This window comes from Megalops cyprinoides, chromosome 21 (genome assembly GCF_013368585.1).
Source record: "Megalops cyprinoides isolate fMegCyp1 chromosome 21, fMegCyp1.pri, whole genome shotgun sequence".
Lineage (NCBI taxonomy): Eukaryota > Metazoa > Chordata > Actinopteri > Elopiformes > Megalopidae > Megalops > Megalops cyprinoides.
Genome location: NC_050603.1, coordinates 14,545,150 through 14,567,374, shown reverse-complemented (window position 1 = coordinate 14,567,374; position 22,225 = coordinate 14,545,150). Strand labels below are relative to the sequence as shown.

General features: G+C 40.8%; 1 protein-coding gene across 1 annotated transcript in view; it reads left to right on the top strand.

Annotated features, from left to right (window-relative positions):
* Positions 1-2,413: 2,413 nt before the first annotated feature.
* Positions 2,414-22,225, top strand: part of LOC118796486 (collagen alpha-1(XIV) chain-like) — a 67,674-nt gene continuing 47,862 nt past the window's right edge. The window contains exons 1-6 of the mRNA XM_036555392.1: positions 2,414-2,524; positions 4,423-4,546; positions 7,465-7,581; positions 9,233-9,373; positions 10,554-10,643; positions 20,879-21,034. Coding sequence (XP_036411285.1) covers positions 4,456-4,546; positions 7,465-7,581; positions 9,233-9,373; positions 10,554-10,643; positions 20,879-21,034 — 595 coding nt within the window. The 5' untranslated portion in view covers positions 2,414-2,524; positions 4,423-4,455. The remainder of the gene's footprint in view (positions 2,525-4,422; positions 4,547-7,464; positions 7,582-9,232; positions 9,374-10,553; positions 10,644-20,878; positions 21,035-22,225) is intronic.

The window sequence follows — 22,225 nt, the reverse complement described above, 5'->3', positions numbered from 1 at the left end:
CACTTCTACTGTTATTCACACATCTTGAATGTAGATAACCCATTCTAGATAGTTTGTCCATGACTGCATCTTTAAATTAAGTCTAGTGCCAAGTCTCCCAAGACAAGGCAGATCCACCAGTGTTGATCAATCAAAATGCATCTACCATAGTGGCTTTTTGAAGCATTGTCACAAATTTCTTGAGAAAAATTATGAGGTGAAGTATTCAGAATTGGTTCCAGTTCAACAGTATTTAGCAGGAAGCAAGTCATCTGATGACAAATCTTTAGATTCCTCAAAGAGAAAGCTACAGTTGTCAACTGCCAGTTGTGACAGTGGAGTGGGCCAGAGGACAGGCCGAACCTCTAGCTGGGACTCCTCCCCCCAGCACAGTGCATGGTCCAGGGTTCAGAGGCTTCTGTACCAGGAGCACCACTGAGCCAGGTTTAAAAAACTTTATGCTGTGCCACACCCAGCAAACATGCTCATCTTTACACTTTGGCTGACCTGCAATTGGATGGAAGCAGGGAGAATCTCACAGGTTGAGGTTTAGTCATCATGCCTGTTGGCAGGTGAAATTAAAACATCCTTAGCTTCCTCTTACTGGGGTCAAAGGGCAGGAAATTCCATGATGTCAGTATAATCATCATCATTTCAGGAAGTGAATGTGTTTGTTGGTTATAACATTTGATGATGTTATGTGTATTACACACTATGTGCTTATGATTTAAAGCACTGGCTGAGATTTTGGTGCCTTGTTGTGAAAATGGGCTTTTCACCAAAAAGTCAGACTAACAGCAATGATTGCACCCTTAAACAGAGCAAATGGCACTTCTCTCATTGAAAGCACTCAACACAACATGTGTGGTTTTGGGACAAAGCACATTATCCTTCTGTTGTTTTAGGCTGAGCTGAAGGCTGGAGCAGTGGTGTGTTTTAAAGTGGGCTGGATTACCTAAAAAAAAATCCCTTTCCACAACTTCCTAGAGTCATACAGACAATACTATGTGATCTGATTACTGATATTTTCTCTCCTCCAGAAAGATCAATATGGTTTGTTATTGTACATAACTTTTACGAGATCCTTGTCTATGCTCAATATATAACAAATTGAGCAAAAAAAACTTGCTTATGCTGCACCATAAATACATGTAACAAATCACAGGCTGAGCGGATGTAACAGCCCTGATCATTTTTAGATATTTACACAATGTCCTTTTTGGGAGCTGAAAATAATATACTGGAGGGTTTTTTTTTTCCCAATGGACAGTATTGCTCAAGATGGAGTGTACAGCTACAAGTACAATTACTACCAAGTAAAATAACAAGACGGACATCTCCAAATTAAATTATAGTAAGAAAATGATCAGTATTTAGTAGCAGGATGAGAATTTTTACATCCAGTCTTGGTCGGTCATACTGATTCAGCAATATCCCATCCACGATAACGCTTTCGTCCACGCACGCACATCAGGGCATCTGGATCTTCTCTCGGAGATAAGGGAGGACGTAGGTGTCAGACGAAAGACAGAATCGGCCTTCCTGGTTATTACACCCCTCCTGTCGGCTTGATGCCTTTGGCGGAGACAAGACTGAAGGAACTGGATAACGTCAGTCTATTTTCCTGAACTTGGAGAAGGGCAGTAATGGACCTGAAAAAACACCGCCGGAGACGATGATCGTCTCGACACCGAGACGTCCCTTTCGGTCCATCTACGTGACTTCACGATAGTTTTAGAGCATGTCAGCGTGTGTGAGGGATGAATTTTGGATGGAGCGCAACGTGCTCAAAAGGCTCCACAAGCCAGTGTAAGAAACATGCTGTGTGATAAACTGCTTTCCAGCCCCCTCTCGATCCCTACAACCCGGCGCGCTGAGATGGTGTTGCAGAAACTGATATACACGAGCTCGATTGTACTGATCCCGGGGCAGTATACTGTACCGTACGGCACGATTTCACCTTTTTAATGAGCAGGTATGCGCTGCAAGATGAAATTATACGAAATCAGCTATTTTATGTCGAAGAAAATTTAAACTTGCGTATTATATAAAGTAACATACCGTAATTTACTTGGAACTATTAAGTTATATAAACTGTAAATCACAGACTCATTGATTGAGCGATAAATTATAGCTACCCAGCGACTTTAATCTTCTTTCGAGTAGAGACGAACGCGTTTACTTCCAAAAAAAACAAAACCTGTTCAGATAAGCTCATCTACGAGCAAACATGGGTGCCCGTTGGGTATTCAAATTTTTACATTTTGCCTCTTGGCTCGGCTAACCTTCTGTCATTGGTTACTTCTAAAACATCCCTCTCATTCTCCCTCTCTCTCTCGCTGAAGATGAAAGGTGAAGGAATGAATAGCTCGAGGGATGAGTGAATGAATAGCGACGCGCAGGAAACACCCACATTCGCAAGTCTGGACCGACTAAGAAGGAGCGGTGGAGAGTTTCTTTTTAAGTATCAGGGGAAGGCAGTCGCATAATCGGGCGTTGTGAGTTCCTTCTGAGAGACAATAAGTCCGTATACATGACTCGAAAGGTATGGCATTTTTGTTTCGTGCTGTTTATTCTATTTTTCATGCACTGGTTGGTTTTGACAGCGAGAGGCGGTAAACGTATGACAAATGACTGGAGAAAGTACATGACTCAAACCAGAGTAATTTATTTACGCATTTTTTAAAAAGTATTATTTTTCCAAAAAGTATTTCTGCACACGACCAGTGGAAGAGTTTACAGCGAGTGAATTAAGTCGAAGCTGCAATGTTTTAAAGTAAAACTTAGCCACACTGGAAGGAAATGAATTGCATGTCATACAGCTTGTTCTCCAATTCAAGCCTGCACTTGACCAAATGACATTTGTTGATGTATAGGTTTGAAGCTGGTTATGTTTTATAACTATGCAACAAATTGTACTGAAAATACAATGAGTCAAAGAGTGTATATTTACCTACAAGTGTTGGTCTAATATTGTTGTTTAGTTTCGATAACTGTAAAAGGTAGTAAATTCTGGTGACATGCGAATAAGCACTTAAGATTTAAGGCTTATCAAGATCACGTTTCTGTCCAGATTGCACACGCAGTTTTAAGGAGCAGTTTGCAACAGACCAAAATGCTTTTTTAACATCTCATCACTTGACTATTATTGCTGTTATTAGTGTGAATCGTAGCTGTTGTTACGTGAAGATGTCATATTTTTGTGCACGTTGATACGTTCAAAATGTTTAATTCGTATAGAGAGAATCAGCCTATATGTGATTTTTGTTATGCTGTGTGAAATCAGTTTTGTATTACATTTCTAAATCAGTATAATTTGAATAGAGACATTTTTGTTTATTGCTTGGAAATTTATTAATAACGATTTGGTACAACAAATAGATAGGCTAGTAGTGGCTACATATCAATGGAAATTGAACCTGGTTAATAGTCTGCTTGCAGTATATGTATTAGCATCTTTAGGTTTCTTTCTTTGTTGTATATTCTTTTGTCTGAGTTAATTCGTTTTTGATGGCTGCCTTTGTTAATTAACAAAGTCCTGATGTTTCTATAGCGGAATCAAACATCAAACAAGTAGATTTGCTCACATATATCGTTTGTCTAAATCAGTACCTATTTCTTAAGAGGTTAGATCAAAAATGTTATTATCCATTAGGGTTGGTTTTTTTAGGTGTACTCTGCTGAGGCTACACTGGCTACAGAGGAATGTTTAACAGTGTTCCTTAATCCTTAAACCTGTGTAACAGCATAAGTTTTAATAACATTCCTGTGCCGCTCTGATTCTTTCATATTTAACGTAATGTGTCCCATGTGGGGAAAAAATGATCAGTGATAATGTATAGTGACTGATGTAACATAATGTACTTGGCTTCCATTGCTTAATCAGGTTGCACAAGTTAACTTGTGGTAGGGCTTGAATAGTGTTGTGCTCGCACTCCCTGGTGTGTGAGTGTTGTTAGCCTCGTCTGACACTTGCGCATTTAACTTGAATGGATACACTTATGTTCTATTGTGCTTGAAGTCACTCTGGATAAGAGTGTCTGCTAAATGCATGTAATGTAATATAATGCAATGCAATAACGGTTGGATAGGTCTGCTCTGCTCTGTCAGAAGTGTAAGTTTAACCCTCTGCTTCACTGAAGTGTGCACCAGATATGAGGAAAGCCTGACAACACAGGTTGGTAGAAAGAAAAGGAAACAGTGACAGTGGATTTCTAATGAGAAAGTCAGAATCCTCTTTGCTCCCTTTTCGGGTCTTGCCACGTTCCTTATTTACGATCCCCCCTATGGCATACAGAAAGATGTTTTAATGAATGGACATTTTTCCCATACCAGAGTAGCTGACATTAATCCCTCCTCTCTTAACTCTGCTCTCATCTGACCCTGTGCCAGTGCAGGGTATGTTTGCTCACTGACAGGTCTGTCTCCACCCTGCCACTCCAGGTGTCTTGTGAATCTTACACACAGCCGTAAAGGATGAAGATTTTGGGACGCAGTATCGGGGCGTGCTCCACGCTGGTTTTACTTGCTCTGGCCGCCCTTTTTACCAGCGCAGCTCAGGGTCAAGGTAAATACCCCAGTGTGTCCACTGTTCACCGTGTGCCTTTCTGACATGCAGGTTTGGTCCAACGTCATTGTTTCTTTTCAGTGTATACTGTGTATGTGTGTCTTTGTTTTGCTTTGTTTTCTTCAACTGTATATTTGGAAAAAAAAACATGGTAAAACATTTGTTGGTTTGATATAAGCTGGACAAAGCTGATATTCCCGCCTGGTCCTCAAGTGAAGTGAACCTACAAATTCCTCTATGGAGAGCAGCAGTCAAACAGTTCCATTTGGCGGGTAAAAGCCTGAATGGTCCTCTCTGGAGCATGTACAAGGACAAAAATTCCCCTTTGGAGTGTAGTATCTACTGGGCTCAGCTGAAAGTGTCCCTCACTGGAGGGTGCCCAGCAGGTAACAGGTTGAAACGTCCATCTGAGGAGAGTATGCGTTTGCGTATTAAGTACTCTGCCTTGGAGAGGATCCAGTGGATGTGAGTTAAAGCGTTCCTCCCTGGAGAGCGCCCAGCAGGTACAAGTTGAAACAGTCCTCTCAGGAGAGCAGCCAGAGGGCACGAGTTGGAGCGTCTGGCCTGGGAGGCTGTGGGATTACTAGCACTTTCCTCCCAGGGGCAGGTGAAGACTCGCTGGCTCCTCTCTGATGGAGAAGCATAACTTGGTGGCAGCATGGTCTCCAGCAAGGCCACTGCTACCTTACATGCAACAGAGACGATTTTTTTTTGGGGTACAAAAAAATAGTTGGTTTCCGCTGTAAATGCTGATTTTTCTTTTCTTCATGTGTTATTTTTGCATTTTTAGTGAGTAAAACTATATGCCGTATTTATGATTTGAATCTTTCCACATTTTAGGAACCAAGTCCTTTTTAGCACCCTCAGCAGTCAACAGGCTGTTAATGAAAGATAAGGATTCAAAGCATTTCTAAACAAAAGCTGAGCCAATGCAAAATAAAGAAACTGAATCAAGTAATGCAGAGCACAAGAGGGTCTGTGGTAAACAGAGTCAGCCAATCCATACACTTTTTAATGGATGATGGATGATAGCCCTATCAAAAACTGCAGATTGTTATTGCGGTTCTGTCTGTTATATAAAATACAGGACTCACTGCTTGTATTCTTCAAGTCATAAGTCAGCGCTTGACACCTTTAACTTGTCATGATGGAAGCCTCACCTGTGACAGTGTGAGAGGGCAGCGAAATGGGAAAAAGAATGAAAATTGTCGATTTAAAGGATTTTTTTTGTACGATCTGCCACCTGCTTCTCTGCAATTCAGCAGGGTAGAAGGGACTGTTTATAAAGTGCATAGCCTCAGTTACTGTCTGAAATATAACGTTTTTATGAATGATGCTAAAGGATGGGATTTTGAGCGACATCAGAAGAGCATCAGGGCTTATTTGCGCTTCGAGTTCCTTCCTCATTACCCCTTATAACCCTTTATAACTATATATTAAACTTATTGCTAGCGCCTGGCATTTTCCTCAGTGTGTTGTACATTCTTCAGATATGAATCCAGTGTCTCCTGTCACCATTCTCTGTGCAGTCACTTTAATGTGCACAGAGAATCGCAAGCCTTCTGCTGATCAAAGATACATAGACGCACACACAGGCAGGCAATTACACACGTTATCTGACTGAGCAGGGATTCTGTTTTGCTTGGAGAAGGGAGATCTTTGCATCACAGAAAGTCCTGCAGAGTGCCCATCCACCTTTTTCAGGTTGGTGAGCTTGGTACAGTATTATCATTTTTGTTCATTTATCTACTTATATACTCTGTATAATAGTAGCCCTTTTATATGTGCTAACCTGTAATTCGTTTACATACCCACATCCATGACTCTTTGGCCACAGGTCATTGATTTTAATTCATTTAAAAGATGTGCCTTCACTTTTTGTTGGCAGAATAGGTGTAGGTATGTAAATAATACATTGGCACAAGGTTTCCTGTCTGCTTATGAAGACACAAACATGAAAGTTTGTGGTACCTTTTCGAAGAATGGATCGAACTGCATCAATACGGAATGGGAATGCATCATGCTGGGTCTGGTCATGCCTATGTACTCTAGCTGGACTAATGTAGACTGGAGAGGAATGGTGAAAGTGGTATGCAACTCCGCCTGTAGCTGCATTTGTGCTCTAAGTGTTCTCGTGATGGCAGGAATAGATGCTCAGAATACTATTCCAGTGTGTCTGTGTTTGTCGCATTTATTGAAAAGTCACATTCTCTTTTTTTTCAAAAGCTTCGCCTTTGAAGTTTCACAGGCGAAGTTGTTTAAAGACTTTAAAAACTTGCATCTGCACACTCAGTACATTTGTAGAAGCCATCTGTGCTTTTGATAAAGGGAAAATTTGATGTTTTAAGCTAATTCCATCACCATTGCGCTTCTCATAGCATAAAGCTTCAAACATTTCCTGTGCGTGTATCAACTGATTTCACCAACTCCAGGAAATGAAGAAGCTGTCACTGTCTCAAAAACCTCCCTCCATCATATTATCTAACTTCAAGGAAGAGAATATGACTTAGCTTTTTCTGTAGCATCTGTGGTGATCTCCAAGTCTGTATCTTTTTGTTTTGTCAAGATACAATCTTTTAAAATATGAAAACACAGATGGAGCTATTGTTATTGTCAAAATCTGTCTGGAAGTCAGTCTAACTGCTAGATGTCTACTAATCACTAATACAAACCTTATATTTTAAATTAGAAGATGAAAATAGTAATATAAAATGTGATCCTGGGTTTGTAGTTTTTGATTAGCAGACAATTAACAGTTTGATTGAATTCCCTCTCTGTGTTGTGTTATTAACCATGCTTATGTCTGGTAGCTGCACTAACACCATATCTGTGTTTGAATCATCCTCAACTATTTACCCCTCTCATGGAATTTTGCTAGAATTAATCAGAAACTTTTCTCTTTATCGTTTTTTTTCTAGTTTCATCTCCACGGAGGCTACGTTTTAAAGTGCTGAATTCAGGCAAATTACAGGTGTCATGGAAAGAGCCAAAAGGAGATTTTGAAAGCTATAGATTTATTTATAGCTCTGAGCCAGGTAAGATGGATTATTGCCTTGCTGTTCTTTGCTGTATGAGCCCCAGTGAGCCTCTCGACTGTCCAGACCATTTAAGTAATTGAATTGAGTGGGTGTGTCTGACTGTAGTTAACTGACCTGGATTTGGATAGTTTTCATATGTTTTCTCTCTCTTGTAGCCATTGTGATCAGCAGAATTATTTAAAGAATGGTTTCAAAAAGCATTACAGTAGTACATAGCAGTGGATAAAATAGTCACAGCATGTCACAGCCATGGATTTAATCTTCCTGCCTGTAGATTCAAACAAAACACGACAATGATCTGGAAGCTCAGGCTTCCCCCGGCATTCCTTTCCTCGGTATGGTAGTTTTCCAGAAGCTTTTGAACTCAGATGGATAGAGAGCAATTGATGTTATACAGTAAACATTGGCAGTTGTATCTGTTTCACCTGCCTGGAAAGTAGCCTAAACCCACAACAACATTATCACACTACATTACAGGAGCGAACAGTTATGACTAATCGGGCTGAAAGCAGCAAGCATTCTGGGAAAGGGGGCATGGGTTTCAGATGATCCTTCATAGATGTCCCATTGCACAATGCAGCCCCTGTCTCTGTACCTACCTGTCTTTGGCTGTATTCATTCCATATTTAATATTATAGACTTCATGTTGGTTGATCCATTGCTGATAGATTGATGACAAGAAATCAGTGATTGGGTTCTGGCTTAGTAGTGTCAGTGTAATCATTTCTGCCATGACTGTCAGATGGAATTATAATTGATGTGTGGTTGAAACCCAAAATGTTTAAACTTTTTCACCTGAACACACGTTACAATTGCAGGCAAATTTTCAGAGACGTTAATAATGCCCTACATACATTTGGAAATAAACCCGACTCTTCAATATTTAGAACATGCCCATACAATGCTGTTTGCAATGCATTGCCCGTAAGGTATACTTAGCAGTTATGGCATTAAAATGACTCAGTGTAATAATTTACCATGTCAAAGCTTCAGGTGGGGATGAGTCTATAATGACTGCATTAGCAGGATACTGAATTCCAACACACTGATGTGCAGAGCAAAAAACCACCATACATCAGACATACCTAGTAGGCCAGATATATGTATGATCAAAAATGGCTGATGTACCAGCATGAATTCTGCATTGTTTGATGGCAATCCATACATTGGATACATGTTGGTTGTTTGTATATTTGTGCTTGCCCTTGGGTAGTTTTAGCTTCTTAATTTAAATTTTGAAATTTAGATTAATTTGAATAAAGGGATATCTAGAATCATGTTTGAAGGGGGGTTTTGGCTTTTGAAGGAAGTAAAGTTTCCTAATGGGCGACACGTCCTTAGGGTAATCTGAACATGCACTGGAGTGTCTGAAAGGACGTAATTCCCCGTCTGTCCCCCGCAGCAAAGTAGTGGGGTGTGTACCTGTTGCGGACAGGGATTGTTTACTGTAGTTATCCCCCTCACACCCCTCACTCTTCCACCACCACCAAACCCACCCCACCTTTGCCCTTGGCAAACAGGAAATGTTTGTCTAACTGCATCAGTAAATGCTGAACTAACAGATATTTTAGTTGTTAAAAGATGTTTTACTTGTTGTAAGAGAGATAAAGGCAATTTGACTTCTATCATATCTTTTGATTGGTTGCAGGTGGGAAAGAAAATGAGCTGCAGATATCAAAAAGGGAAAATAAAGCAGAAATAGACTTCAATCCTAGGAAGGAGTACAGCGTTAAGGTTATCACTGTTAGTGGAACCCAGAAGAGTAAACCACTGCAAGGCAAATACACAGGTAAGAACACCTGCTCTGAGATTTTTTTTTTCAGCAGATCAATTACCTTTTTTTGTATAGTACCATGGCCTTAATAATATGATTGCTGTAGGGTTATTTGGAGAGCACAACTATGTCAACTATTCATGAAATGATAGCGTAAGTAATGAAATGGTTAACAATAAAACAAGCTAATGCCACACTTAAATACAGTGGTACCCACAGCATAATAACAGGCAAAACAATTATCACAAAATGGTACAAGTGGTAATGCATTTATAACATGAGAGGTAATGTACACTGATGCTGAATATCCTACCATTATTAGATTGCATTAATCAAGCAGGCGGTATAATGTTTTATGTGATTAGAAAATATTTGCAATATATTTATAGGGGTAGAGTGTATGGTAGTGTTAGATCCATGGGTTGTGAGAGTATGTGAGAGTATGGTGATGCTACAAATAATTATATTAATATAATAATGTTAATATAATAATAATATAATAATTAATGTAGTAATATAATAATAATATAATCATAACCTCTGTTTGTGTGGTACCTTTCATATAATGAAATTTCAGCCAAAAGTGTGTCAAAGTGCAAGTCAGATAGACATGGTGAAAAATAAATAAAATTAAGAAGTACCATAATCATTTAGCATCCTCACATATGGATTTAAATTAATTCAAGCCATACAATAAATGTAATAATTTTTGGAATCACTTTTGCAAAACAAATCATTAGAAAAATATTAAAAATATAATGACACAGGGCATAAGCAGATCAGTAGTTTGAAGTAAGATCCATCCTTAAAAAGTGTGTTTTAAGGTTTTTTGATTGATGGCGAGTCTCTGATAGGCTGTGGTAGAGAGTTCCATAGTCTTGGAGCATAAAAGGCAGCCTTTGTATTTTGTTGCTGATTTACTTTGGTAATGCAAATGAAGGCTAGCTGTAACAGACTTGAGGGTTTGTTTAGGCTGGTATTATATTAAAACCAGTTATATATGCTGGTGAAGAACAATTTAGTGTTTAGAAACAACTGAAAGAATCTTTAAATCAATTGAAAAACATCCATACAACCACTACAGAGATGCAAGAAGAGAAGTGAGCTTTCTGAAGCATGTGCTAACACCCATGTACTGATATCCATGTGCTAATATCTGTGTGTTAATATCCATGGTTTAACCCTCTCTGTGCAGCCCAGGACTCTGTGCCTGATGATGGAAGCGCACCGCTTGAGAAGCTGAAAGACACCAGTGCAACTGTGGACACCAATGAGATATCAGAAGGTAGGATGGCGTGATGTCAGTGATCATAACAAAGCAGACCACTTTACAGTTATATGTGCTCACATGTGGTTTGGCCAGCCTGAGATGCTTTGGAAAGTAAAAGGTAGAATGGAATGTGTTTACTGAGGTCTGGCCCATTGCAGTCTCTGGGTTTGGGTTTTAATCTGAACACGTAGACGATGTTATATTGAATCTGACATGATGGAGTGTGATTGTTTGTCTTGTACAGAAGATAATTTGCGGGGACATGTTTCCAATTTGTAATGACTGTGATACCTGCAATAATCTTTGGTGGTTTTTGCATAAAGCTTCATGACAGAGTGTATGAAATACAGCTGACATATGGCTGAAACAGACTTGTATAGGACTTGTGAGTGTTTTTGAAAAAACCCAAGGCCCGACCAAACATGAAGAGTCACATCAGGCTGCATGATTACACTGTGTGGCTGGCATATTATGGCTATAAAGCTGCAGATGATTAGATAGGATGGTGTGAAGGCCTTGTGGTGCAGGCCTAGTGGATTTACTGTCACATGCAGTCTATTTTTACCACAGGCTACTGAGCCAGTGGGAATGGCCTGTGCTAAGGCCAGTATGCTCAACACAAGACCTGGTCTTCAGCCAAAAGGACAGGGTCTTGAGTGCTCACTCCTGACTTAGAACCAAGAGGACAGTTTTTTGACTCAGGCAGCTGGCATGCACATAGTCTTTAATTTCATCACCTCTCTGTTTTTCTGCCAAGTCGAGGGGATTTAAGGAAGCCTTCATCTCAGGAAGCAGGTTACTGTGGTGTTTTTGCAAGTGCACAAATGAATCGGAGGGCCCTGGCCTATAGTTTTGCCCGTGCTGTTGGTGGGACATGCTGTGAAAGTGCACGTTGCCTGGTGACAGAAGTGCTTCTCTCAAGACCCTGCTCCGGCACTCGATACTGAAAGAGCGCTCTAGCACTTTCACTTTCAGCCCAGAGTAAAGCTGTGGCAATGCGACTTTGTGCTTCCAGTTGTTTATGTGCATCTCAATAAACTTACCATCTATCAGAGCTGGATCTGACTTGAAGGATGACAATGGAGAAGCCTACAGTACAGAACAGGCTTGTGGCCTTTGGTGAGGACAATGGCTTCATGCCCGAAGCAGACCAGATGAAACTATTATCAATATGAATGGGCATATGAAGGACTCATTAGCTGTTTGTGAGAGGATGGCAGAGCACAGCCAGTGTAAGTGCAAGCACACACCAAATTGTATCTACTACATTCTATTGTAAGTTAGAGTTGAATTGAGGGGGTGCTGGAATTTTACTCCAGTGGGAAATGGAGAGGGTCAGTAATTGCACATTCTGAAGTTATTGCTTCTGTGGTAATTTGGAGGTAGCAAACAAAATATTTCTCTGTTTATGTCTGTGTTGTGCTCCAACTGTTATAAGCTTCCGTGATCAAAGCTTTGTGTTCATTGGAAATAATTCACAAGCACCGTGGCTGAGCTACTGTAGTCCAGTACTGATATTTCTGTGTGAATACAGGAGTGTCTCTCACTGTATTAAAGGGGGATATGCCCTTTTCTTCCACAATACATTTACAACATAAAGATGGTTAAAACCACTCCCAGCTGACTTTGTATGGACCTGCAGCAAAAGTCACCAAAAGTCAGAGGTCACCTCTGTCACTCATGCAGCATTCCATAACAGAGGAAGAAAAGAGGTATAGCAGAGAAGGAAACGAGGGTTTGATGGCACGGCTTGGTTTACCCTCCTTGTTTGAAGGACAGGTCACTTGAAGAGAGGTGAGCTGTGTTGTCTACCCGGAGGATCCCAGAAGCACATGCACCTGCTGATCTTTTAAATCCTGACTGCTTTCAACTCTGTTTAATGGGAAAGAGGCTGAGATGAAGTGGCGTTGCATGAGAGGGAGACGTCCCTTTTAATTGGGGGATTTCAGTTTATACAGTTGTTAGTCTGATCATGCTTAAGACAAAGAAACAAAATGCACAGGGTTAGTAATTATACTGTGGAAATGACTTCCAGCGAGCGAAAGACGGCAGGGGATCAGCCGGAGGTCTGCGGTGTGGTTTCTCACTAACACTGTAACAGGATCCGAAGTGTTTTTTAAAATGTCTTTGGCATTTTTGCTTGTGGCTCATGCTGACTTCATTCCTATTACAAGTGCTACAAAATGCTGCTGTTTGACAAAAGCACCCTAAGTGTTTAATGCTGAAATCACTGCAGCAAAAGTGTGATATGTACTGTGGATAATAGACTATGTCAAATAAACAGAAATGTATTCTCCACCACCTCTAACTGGGGTGAAGAGAAGGCTGGCATAGACATTCCAGTGGCTGTGTCTCTACAGAATAATGAGGCAAGAATTGATCAAGAATTAAGCAAGAATTTAAAGATGACTGTCTATGTCTCACCAGCTGGTGACAAATAAATGTGTTGGATAACTAAGTCTCCAGGTACCTGAAATGCTCATGAATTTGCAGCCAAAACACAGTCACAGTTCAAAATAATTAAGAAGTGTGCATTCACAATGCTCTTGATTCATGTATCACTCTTGATGTTTTAGAACACAACATGGAGCGCTATTCAAAAAGAACCTTTCATTGTTTCTCTTTCATTCCCAAAGCTCCTCAATGCTTTGCTTCCTACTGTACTACAGCGGGTAGCAGTAAGTCCCAGGCAAACCAATATGAGGCAACAGAAAGCTCAGAACACCAGACATCTTACAATGGACATGCCAGACAGCAAAACAAGCAGTTTCAATTCAGCTCAGAAAAATAAAGTTAATGTAATTTTGTGGTATTTCCGCTGGCGTGACCTGTCTGTTTGCAGACGTGTCTGGTTTGAAAGAGTCTACACAGGGCTGTGTTTTGTGTCATGTATCCTGCGGATTTGGCCCATCTCACTCCTCTCAGAGGTTGGTGCCAAATTCATGTTTGTGTGCAGACAGGTGTGCAGAGACAGGCGTGGGGCCGGTATCAGAAGCCCCTCCTCTCTCTCTCTCTCTCTCTCTCTCTCTCTCTCTCCCTCATGTTCTCTCTCTCTTATGCAGACAATTGACTCCCTGACAGAGCTCCTTGCCTGCACTTGCCAAATACCTGCGCAATGTCATCACAGCCCCTAGTGGAAGGGCCTGGCCTGTGCCGTAAATCCCGGCCTCCCTGCTGCTGCTCCCAGGGGGCATGCAGGTGGGCTGAGGGCCTGGCCCAGACCTCAGCTCCACGCCTACCATTGCTGTCCTAGTGCTTGGGAGGATATTAGACTACAGTGCGGACACCTTAATTGAAGCTATTGCTGCATTTAGGACTATATTTTTTCACTTCCACAGCTGTTGTGAAGGGATGCACACATGTAATTCAGCTGTAGTGAGTCAGTCATCATAGCACTGTTTATGTTGTATCGGGTTTGGAATCCCAAGGGGTGGCTGACGCGCATACTCTGTTACTCTTTTTGAAGAATGGAGAGGGTGGCGTCAGGTAGCTCATGGCCCAGCGTGAGAGTTTGGCTTGCAGAGAGGGTTGTTTTCACAGACTGGCACCGGTGAGTGCCCAGCAGCCTGAACTGGGAGAGGATCAGTCGGAGGTCTGCGGTGTGGTTTCTCACTAACACTGTAACAGGATCCTAAGTGTTTTTTAAAATGTCTTTGGCATTTTTGCTTGTGGCTCATGCTGACTTCATTCCTATTACAAGTGGCAAAAATGCTCCTGTTTGACAAAAGCACTCTAAGTGTTTAATGCTGAAATCACTGCAGCGAAAGTGCAACATGTATTGTGAATCATAGATTATTTCAAATAAACACAAATGTATCCTCCACCATCTCTAACTGCAGTAAAGAGAAGGCTGGCATAGACATGCCAGTGGTTGTGTCTCTACAGAATAATGAGGCAAGAATTGATCAAGAATTGGGCAAGAATTTAAAGATGACTGTCTATGTCTGAACTGGGAGAGGGCAGCTGAGATGCCAAGAAGGTATTTGAGGTAGGGTCACAACTGTCTCTATGGTGGAGAGTGCAACATACAGGAAGACCACTTGCTGCCAGTGTGAATATTCTGTGTCTCCCCGGTCCTCAAGGGACGTTAAAAAAGCTCATGTTCCAGAGATTAATCAATCACATAATTTTAATTGTCATTTGTATGCATGAGGTGAGCATCCCTGCAAAGGACTCTTAAGTTAATGAAATGGCAGCTTGTTCCCAACATCTACTTCTTTGTGGGAGCTTGATATGCTGCTCATGGAGATGCGGGAGATTGATTACAGTAATACTGTCTGCCACAGAACTAAGCTTCAATCCCATTGAAAATAATAGGGTGGGAAAGTTGTTGCACATTAGCATTAATGCATCTGTTTCTCAGCAGTGCTTTTGACTCAGCCTTAGCTGAGACTTTGGGGTCCAATCACTGTTTTGTTAAAATGAAAGGCTGTTCTGATTTCTAAAATGCCTCTGCAGCGAATAAATGGACAGATCGATGCGAAGAGTGTAAACATAAGGATGGCGGAGACTGTTACCCACCTCCTCAGTCACTCATGAGTCACTTGTGAAGGTGGAAACTGAGCTCCTTGTCAGTGGATTGAACCTCAAAGGGTTTTTTTTTGTTCCAGCAAATGCAGAGTTTAAATGTACTTTTCTGTTAAGCTTGGCTTTATTCTCAGCACCATCTATGATGCTTGAATGTGCACAGTGCTTAAGCAGGGGGTTATAAAGTAAAGGTGCAGAAAGGAATGCATCTCAGTTGCCATGGATACGCCAGCAGGCTTTGAGCGCAGTGTAGATTCAGCAGAGTTCAAACAATGAAGGATTTTGGTTATTAGGAATATTTGGGCAAAAGTGGAAGGCAGCCCTCAATGCCTGTTTGCCCGGGTGGAACACTTGGCTGTGTTTCCTTAGCTAACATGTAGCACTGTCATAACATTTCTGTAATACGATAACGCTGCCACAACAGTGGAGAAACTTAAGGAGCACGGTGTGTGTTTTCGCTCAAGTCTGTCATGAGTGGAGACAAACCCGTTCTACATGACTGTACCTGTTGTCTTGACTCTATAAATCTCAGTGGCAGACTAAATGGGTCACAAAAATAAGTAAGTGCATGGATCGCAGCGTACTCTAACTCTGAGATAGGTGCCATTGCTACGTGGATCAGACAGATGCAGACAGAAGAAAAAAATTTTAAAAAAGGGAAAAAAAGCAATACAATTTCCAAAGCAATGCCAGCGTCTCCTTGCTCTGAACGATGAAGATGAGCAAATGCATCATCAATTAAATTAAAAATCTGACAGGTGGAATCGCAGGTGCAGGAATGTGAGAGTTGATTAATTTTCTTCCACAAGGGCAGTTAGGTACATATACAGGCACGTATACAGAGGAGAATGTGTTTAACCCTTAAAAGAGAAAATTATTTTTTAGTTCCAAGGCCACAAAGAACATAGAGGTGAGCAGCATCATTACACAAGATTCTGAGCTCTCACACTCTGTTCTGATCTGTAAAACCCTCATAAAACCTGCATCATGACATGAGAGAAAGTGCTAGTGAGAAAAGTAGCTTCGCTCGAATGTGAGAAATTACACAGCCACACTTTGGCAGTTGTGTGATTCTTTGCCACGTTCAGATTCCAGGGCTGTTAATTGTTTCGAGACTGGAGCTTATCTGAATAACAGCAGGATGCCGTGGTCAAAGCAGAGCTGGCCCCTATAGGTTACCGGAAGGGTTAGAACTGTGTCACATTGCCTTCTGTATGGGTGATTTTGTTTAGATGGGACTAGCACATTTACATGGAGCATTTTTGCATAAAAATGCACACACATTCTCATAGCAATTGCACAACATTGCACGCTTCATTAATTAGCATTGGAAATGTGGCTGTCTGAGCCTTGAGCAAAGGTTGCAATGCGGCATCCGCCCCGGAGATGCTATTGCCAGTGACAGCTGACAGTGTTCCCCTGGCAGCTTTTCCACTTAAAAAAGTTCTCTCGGTCTGCTGACTGACAACATCTCATTTTATTAGTCATAATGAAAACAAAACAGTCTCAGAGTGCGATTATGCTACACAGATACAAGGGTTCAAAGAAGATTGTTCATTATTTGTTGTTCATTTCATTGCTCTTTCACACATTTCATGCTGACATTTCAGTTGGCTGTCTCATTAATGTTACAGCGTCATTTTTTGAATTCCTGAAATGGGAAAAGAACTACAAATTCCCGGTAGTTAAGGGTGTAAAAAACCCAATTAAATTAAATGTGGTTTTCACATGTGCCACAATATGAAAATTGTTTATACACTCACAGTAGAATGCAGCGTACTGTTGAAGTTAGGGAGCACTTTGCTCCTACTTGTACTCACCGTGAGAGTTTGAATTCAGTGTGGGTTTTTTTTTTTGTCTGTGTGTTGTTCCTGGTCTGGTTTGTGGAGCATTAACTGTGAAACATTAACTTAAAGATTGCTTTAAGCTCTCTGTTATGGACCCCTGTAGAGATACCTGTTTTGTGCAGATCTCCTAAAATATGCCTGCAGGGTTTTCCCCTGTATTGCAGAACTGCACAGGAAATCAGTTAATGTTGATTTTGTTACCTGTTATTTTCTGCACTGTGTGCTGTCGAGCAGTTAATGACATTTTCTGCCAGTCATTTATTTAAGTTAGTCACAGAGAATTTCCATTGGTCAGATGCTGATAATTATAAGTATTATAATAATGTATAATAATAACATACTATAGTAAGAATAATTATTATAAGGAAATGCTGTTTCAGTATTCATAGAGCTTTTTAATGCAGCTGTATGAAAGAATGCAGTAGAACAGTTTTGAGTAGAAAGACTTTCTTCCTTCATGCACCCAAGCCTGTTCTTTCCACATATTGAAAAGGAAAGAGAGCAACAGTCCTGAGGCTGGACCCGATTCTGGGCACCTTAGAATCCCAGTAGGTGTGGTTTTGGGTTCTGCATGTTTGGAATCATACCCCAGAATGCATCCATAGCAACAGCTCTCTGTTACCTCCCTCATTGTTTGGCATGTCAGTATTCCATTGCTGACACAATAATTGGATCGTTCTGGCACAAAAGGATGACATGGTAGGCATATAAGGCTGGAATGTAAGACACCTGCGTGTGCTACTGAAAGGTCTGCAGTTTCAAACCCACAGTCTTTTGTTATTTTTCTTTGGTACAACATTTTCTTGTTATATATTTCTGTAAAATTCTTGTAATTTAAAAAGATACCTGAGTTATTTTTGGCGGGCATGATTTTAATGTCATATATTAATTTAAAAAACTAACTCATAATAATAAACTCCATTCCTTAAATGAATTTAGCTGGGTAGGTACAGCCTTTGAGCTAGATCTAGCTAAAGGTAGAGTCACTGGACTAAAGAATAACTTTTATGTGGGCACAGACGACAGGAAACAGTGGTCTAAATTAGAACTTGTGGAGTGTGCTTAATGTTCCGTAAACCATGCACACAACTACAGCCAGTGTCTTTGACAGCTGTGTCATTGCACACCTGTATCTGCAGCTGTTTCCAAAAAAAAACACAGTGTTTCCCATGTGCTGCTTTTTCTCTGGGGCTGTGTTTGAGTGTGAGAACAGCATAGATGTGAAGGCAGCGTTCAGAGCTCTCTGGATGAGGCTGCTGTGCGCTTGTGTTATCAATCTAGGGCTGTCCTGTTTGCTGCACAGACCAGGTGGAGAAACCTTGCCCCATTGCGCAGAGGAATGGAAACTGCTGGCCTGTACCCCTCCGGGGGGGGAACCCCACCCCATCCTCCAGAAACCTTGACTTTGATCGAACGTGTACTGCGGCCAGTCCTGACCTGCAAAACACCAATACCTGGGGTTAGCCACTAATCTCCATTACCCTGACGTAGTGGAATCTCTCCCAGTAAACTGTCCTCCCAGCTGCATTTGATGTGCTGTACAGCCCTGCTTTTCTAGAAGCACAAAAGCACAGGAGCTGTTCTTTCTTTCCCAAGTGGTGCACAGCAGGTTTTCAGCTCAGAATGGAGCAAGCAGCAAGGGTAAACCATAGGGGCATTAATTTAATATATTCCAGAATACAGCCTTGGTTTCTTAGTTAAATCTGCACCTCTGCAAAGTGTTTCATGTGAAACAGTTGCAGTGTTTGAACCCAGTTTCTCCCTGTACTCTCGTCTTGGTTCTTGTGAATGGATTTTGGACTAGTAAAGAGTGATTTTTTTACAGCAGTCTGGAAGTCTGTAGAGCCTTGTAGGAAAGCCAGTGGCATTGTGGGTCGTGGCTTGGCAGTTTGTTTTTGAGGCAAAGTTAAATGACAGACACATTCTACACACTATTGTTAAATTCAAGTATTTATACAGTAGTTACAGAAACAACTACAGCAACAGAAGCTTACTGAGAGGAAAAACAACCTGGTGTGATACTCTTAGGTTAGCACCCTATTCGCTGTTATTGGATGTTCATTTGATTATAATTAAATGTGAATTTGTAACTAAGAGGCATGTATACTTTTATTCTACTACAGTTTTATGTTTGGAGGCAAAGGCCTTTGTTATAGAGGTGTCGTTACTTGAGAAGTAATCACATGAATTGCTGCATAACATACAAGTATACTTACTGTAGTACAAACCACTAGTCTACTTCCATGAGACCTGGCAGGGTTAACACACTGGGGAGTTTTAATTATATTGTTGTTATAAACCTCGTCTGCTTCTCATCTGTTTCTCTTTTTCCCTAGTAAGGTAGTAGAAACTCCTTGAAGATTTATTGATCCCAGCACAGTGATGGAGGGGAGTCTGGTGTGGAGACATGGTGTTCCACAGCACCTGCAATGCATTGTGGGATGAGGAGGAAACAGTGAGAGAGTGAGGCTGTTGCTGACTGCAGCTGATCTGGAAAACAAAAATCAATGCAGACAAGACTGCAAAAGAGTTTAATCAAAAGATAGGATGATGCCCCTGTCAGAACATTTCATTTGGAGCTGCTAATAGAACACAGTGAAATGGTGACAATCTTACAGCCTTTTATTTCCAAGACATCAAATTGAGCTGAACTTGCTCTTCAGTTAAATATTGAAATCCATGATGTGTTAGATGGTCATCTTTTGCAATTCTTACAGAATCTGATTCGCATTCTTGCTCACACACACACTGATCAAACATAATCTTCATTTCTGTAGCTACCTGTTTGCAGAGATTTTCCTTGTATTTTTAATGTCCTGTCTTTGATTAGCATGCACTGACAGTGACAGTTGAGCTGGAAGCTATTGCATCACTTTTTTTGCAGTATAAAATGTTGAAGAATAGAATGTAGAGGTATAACCACAAAAACATAACAACAATAGTGCATTGTAAAACTGATTTCAGATTAATTCACACAGAATGGTATACATACCTCTGATTAATTTAATGTTGTTTTTAATTGCCAGCTTCCTTTTAAACTAAAACCCAAGCACAATTGATTTCCTTTGCTTGCATCACCCACAGGATATTGCATTAAAGCTAAAGATTTACTTATGTAACTCAAAGTCAAACTGCAACAGTCACCACATCTGCAGTAGAATTCCCAGCTTGAGTTCTCAACGCCTTAGCATCAACGGACACCAAGCTCATTTGACAGGGCAGGAGGTGCTCTCAGGAAGGACCGCCGGTCAGATCAGATGAAGAAGAGAAGCGACACGGAAGGGAATGCCTCTGTGCATTGCAGCTGTTTCTATTTTTCCGTGGCTCAGAGATACAGCGGCTTCTCCTTAATCCTGTGCTCCCTCTCCACCTTCCTGCACACGTTCCTCCAAAGGGGGCTGTCACCATCTCACACTGACTGGTGGATTTTGTGCACTTTCGGAGCGCAGAGCCTGAACAATATCTGGAGCACCTTCTTGTGTTATGCCTCTCAAACAAAATGGTCTGTCTTTGGATCCTTGGATCAGATGAGCAGAGGCTATGCATATGATATGTGTCAAGGAGCACTGCCTCCCTCAATGTGTATTCAATAAGGTAGATGGTCATGCTACAGAAGAATGTATTGTGATTCTGAAACAGTCTCCCAACCAATAAAGATATTCAACAATGTGGTCCAAATGAGTCTTTTTTCTTTGTTTGTTTGAAAATCTTGTTATATTTTTTGATCGTTCTAATTCAAATGCCTTGGACCCAATCTGCACGTCAGAGTTTCCAGAATATTTGCTTTTTCATACGTAATGTCCCTGACTCAGTGTGCCTGTATTAGCATGGCTCCGCAAAAGCAGTCACAGCTCATCTGTCTCTGGTAATTTGCAGAGGATCAGTTTGTTTGCAAGACCCCGGCAATAGCGGACATCGTGATCCTGGTGGACGGCTCCTGGAGCATTGGCAGGATAAACTTCCGTCTGGTGCGCATGTTCCTGGAGAACCTGGTGAGCGCCTTCACCGTGGGCTTCGACAAGACCCGGATAGGTGAGTGACACCGCTAACAGGCTCCAAGCTAACAGGGTAACAGGCTAACAGATGAGGGGCTCCTCTCATTATTACTTCATATTGATCACAATCATCTTCATTACGCATTAAGTAATTCTTATAGAACTGAGTGCTGCCACCACACGGCAAAATTTTGACATTAAAGCTATATATAGTATGCATAGCTCTGTGCCATCTGAATTTTGTATACATGATTTATACTATATGTAGACTGCTTCCATGGAGGGCTGTAGGACTGTAGACTGATTCAATAGAGGTCCATACGATCAGTTCCCAGCTGAGTCATACTGATCACACATCATCTTGTTCATCAAGTAACCTCTGCCTAGAAACTGGGATGTGCTCTGGTGCTATGAGTCTCACACAGCTTTTATATTTGTCATGTTGTTGCATTTAGAATGTAATCTTTATATTATATCCTTATTATATCCTTATATTTAGAATATGAGGGCTTTTTCAACTCTTATTTATAGCACCTTAATAAACCAGGTAATAACCAAATAATTGGCTAGGAAGAATTTGATCTTACACTGCAGTGTAATGTACAGAATTAAATCAATAATTTGTACTAAAAGCTAACAGATACTTATCTGCATTTACAGCTCCAATAACGTTTATTTTCTGAATAATACTTACTTTCTTCTTTCTGTCTGTAAAATAAGTGACATACTCTGGGGAATATGCAGGCAATTACGCCATAATATTACAATGTTACCAGATTTGTGTCATAGTATTACCTCTTTATCTTTAGATGTAATTAAACTGTAGCCCATTGGGTTGTTGTCAGTAGCTAATACATCGGTTAATAAAAAGTAATTGGTTGCGCTTGTTAGTTTCAAAAAAGATACCAAAACTGTATATCCAATCTCATTACTTTATGATGGACTGACTGTCTCTTACTGACTCATATTGATGACTCATATGGATGTCACACATTGCTTCTCAGAGTTTTATCAGTGTTTGCAAGGGGTCAGGGGATCATTTTTTCAGTCTGTCCCATTCGGTCTCACTTGGATTTCTTTCAATTTTTTATTCCTTCTGGAAATACACTGTGCTATACCAAATAAAAGTAGATTGATAGTTTTTTTCAGTTATTGATTGGTATATTGAAATTCCATGTTACAATAAATTTGTGATGCCAGTGATTGGCTTTTATTTGGTTATTAAAAA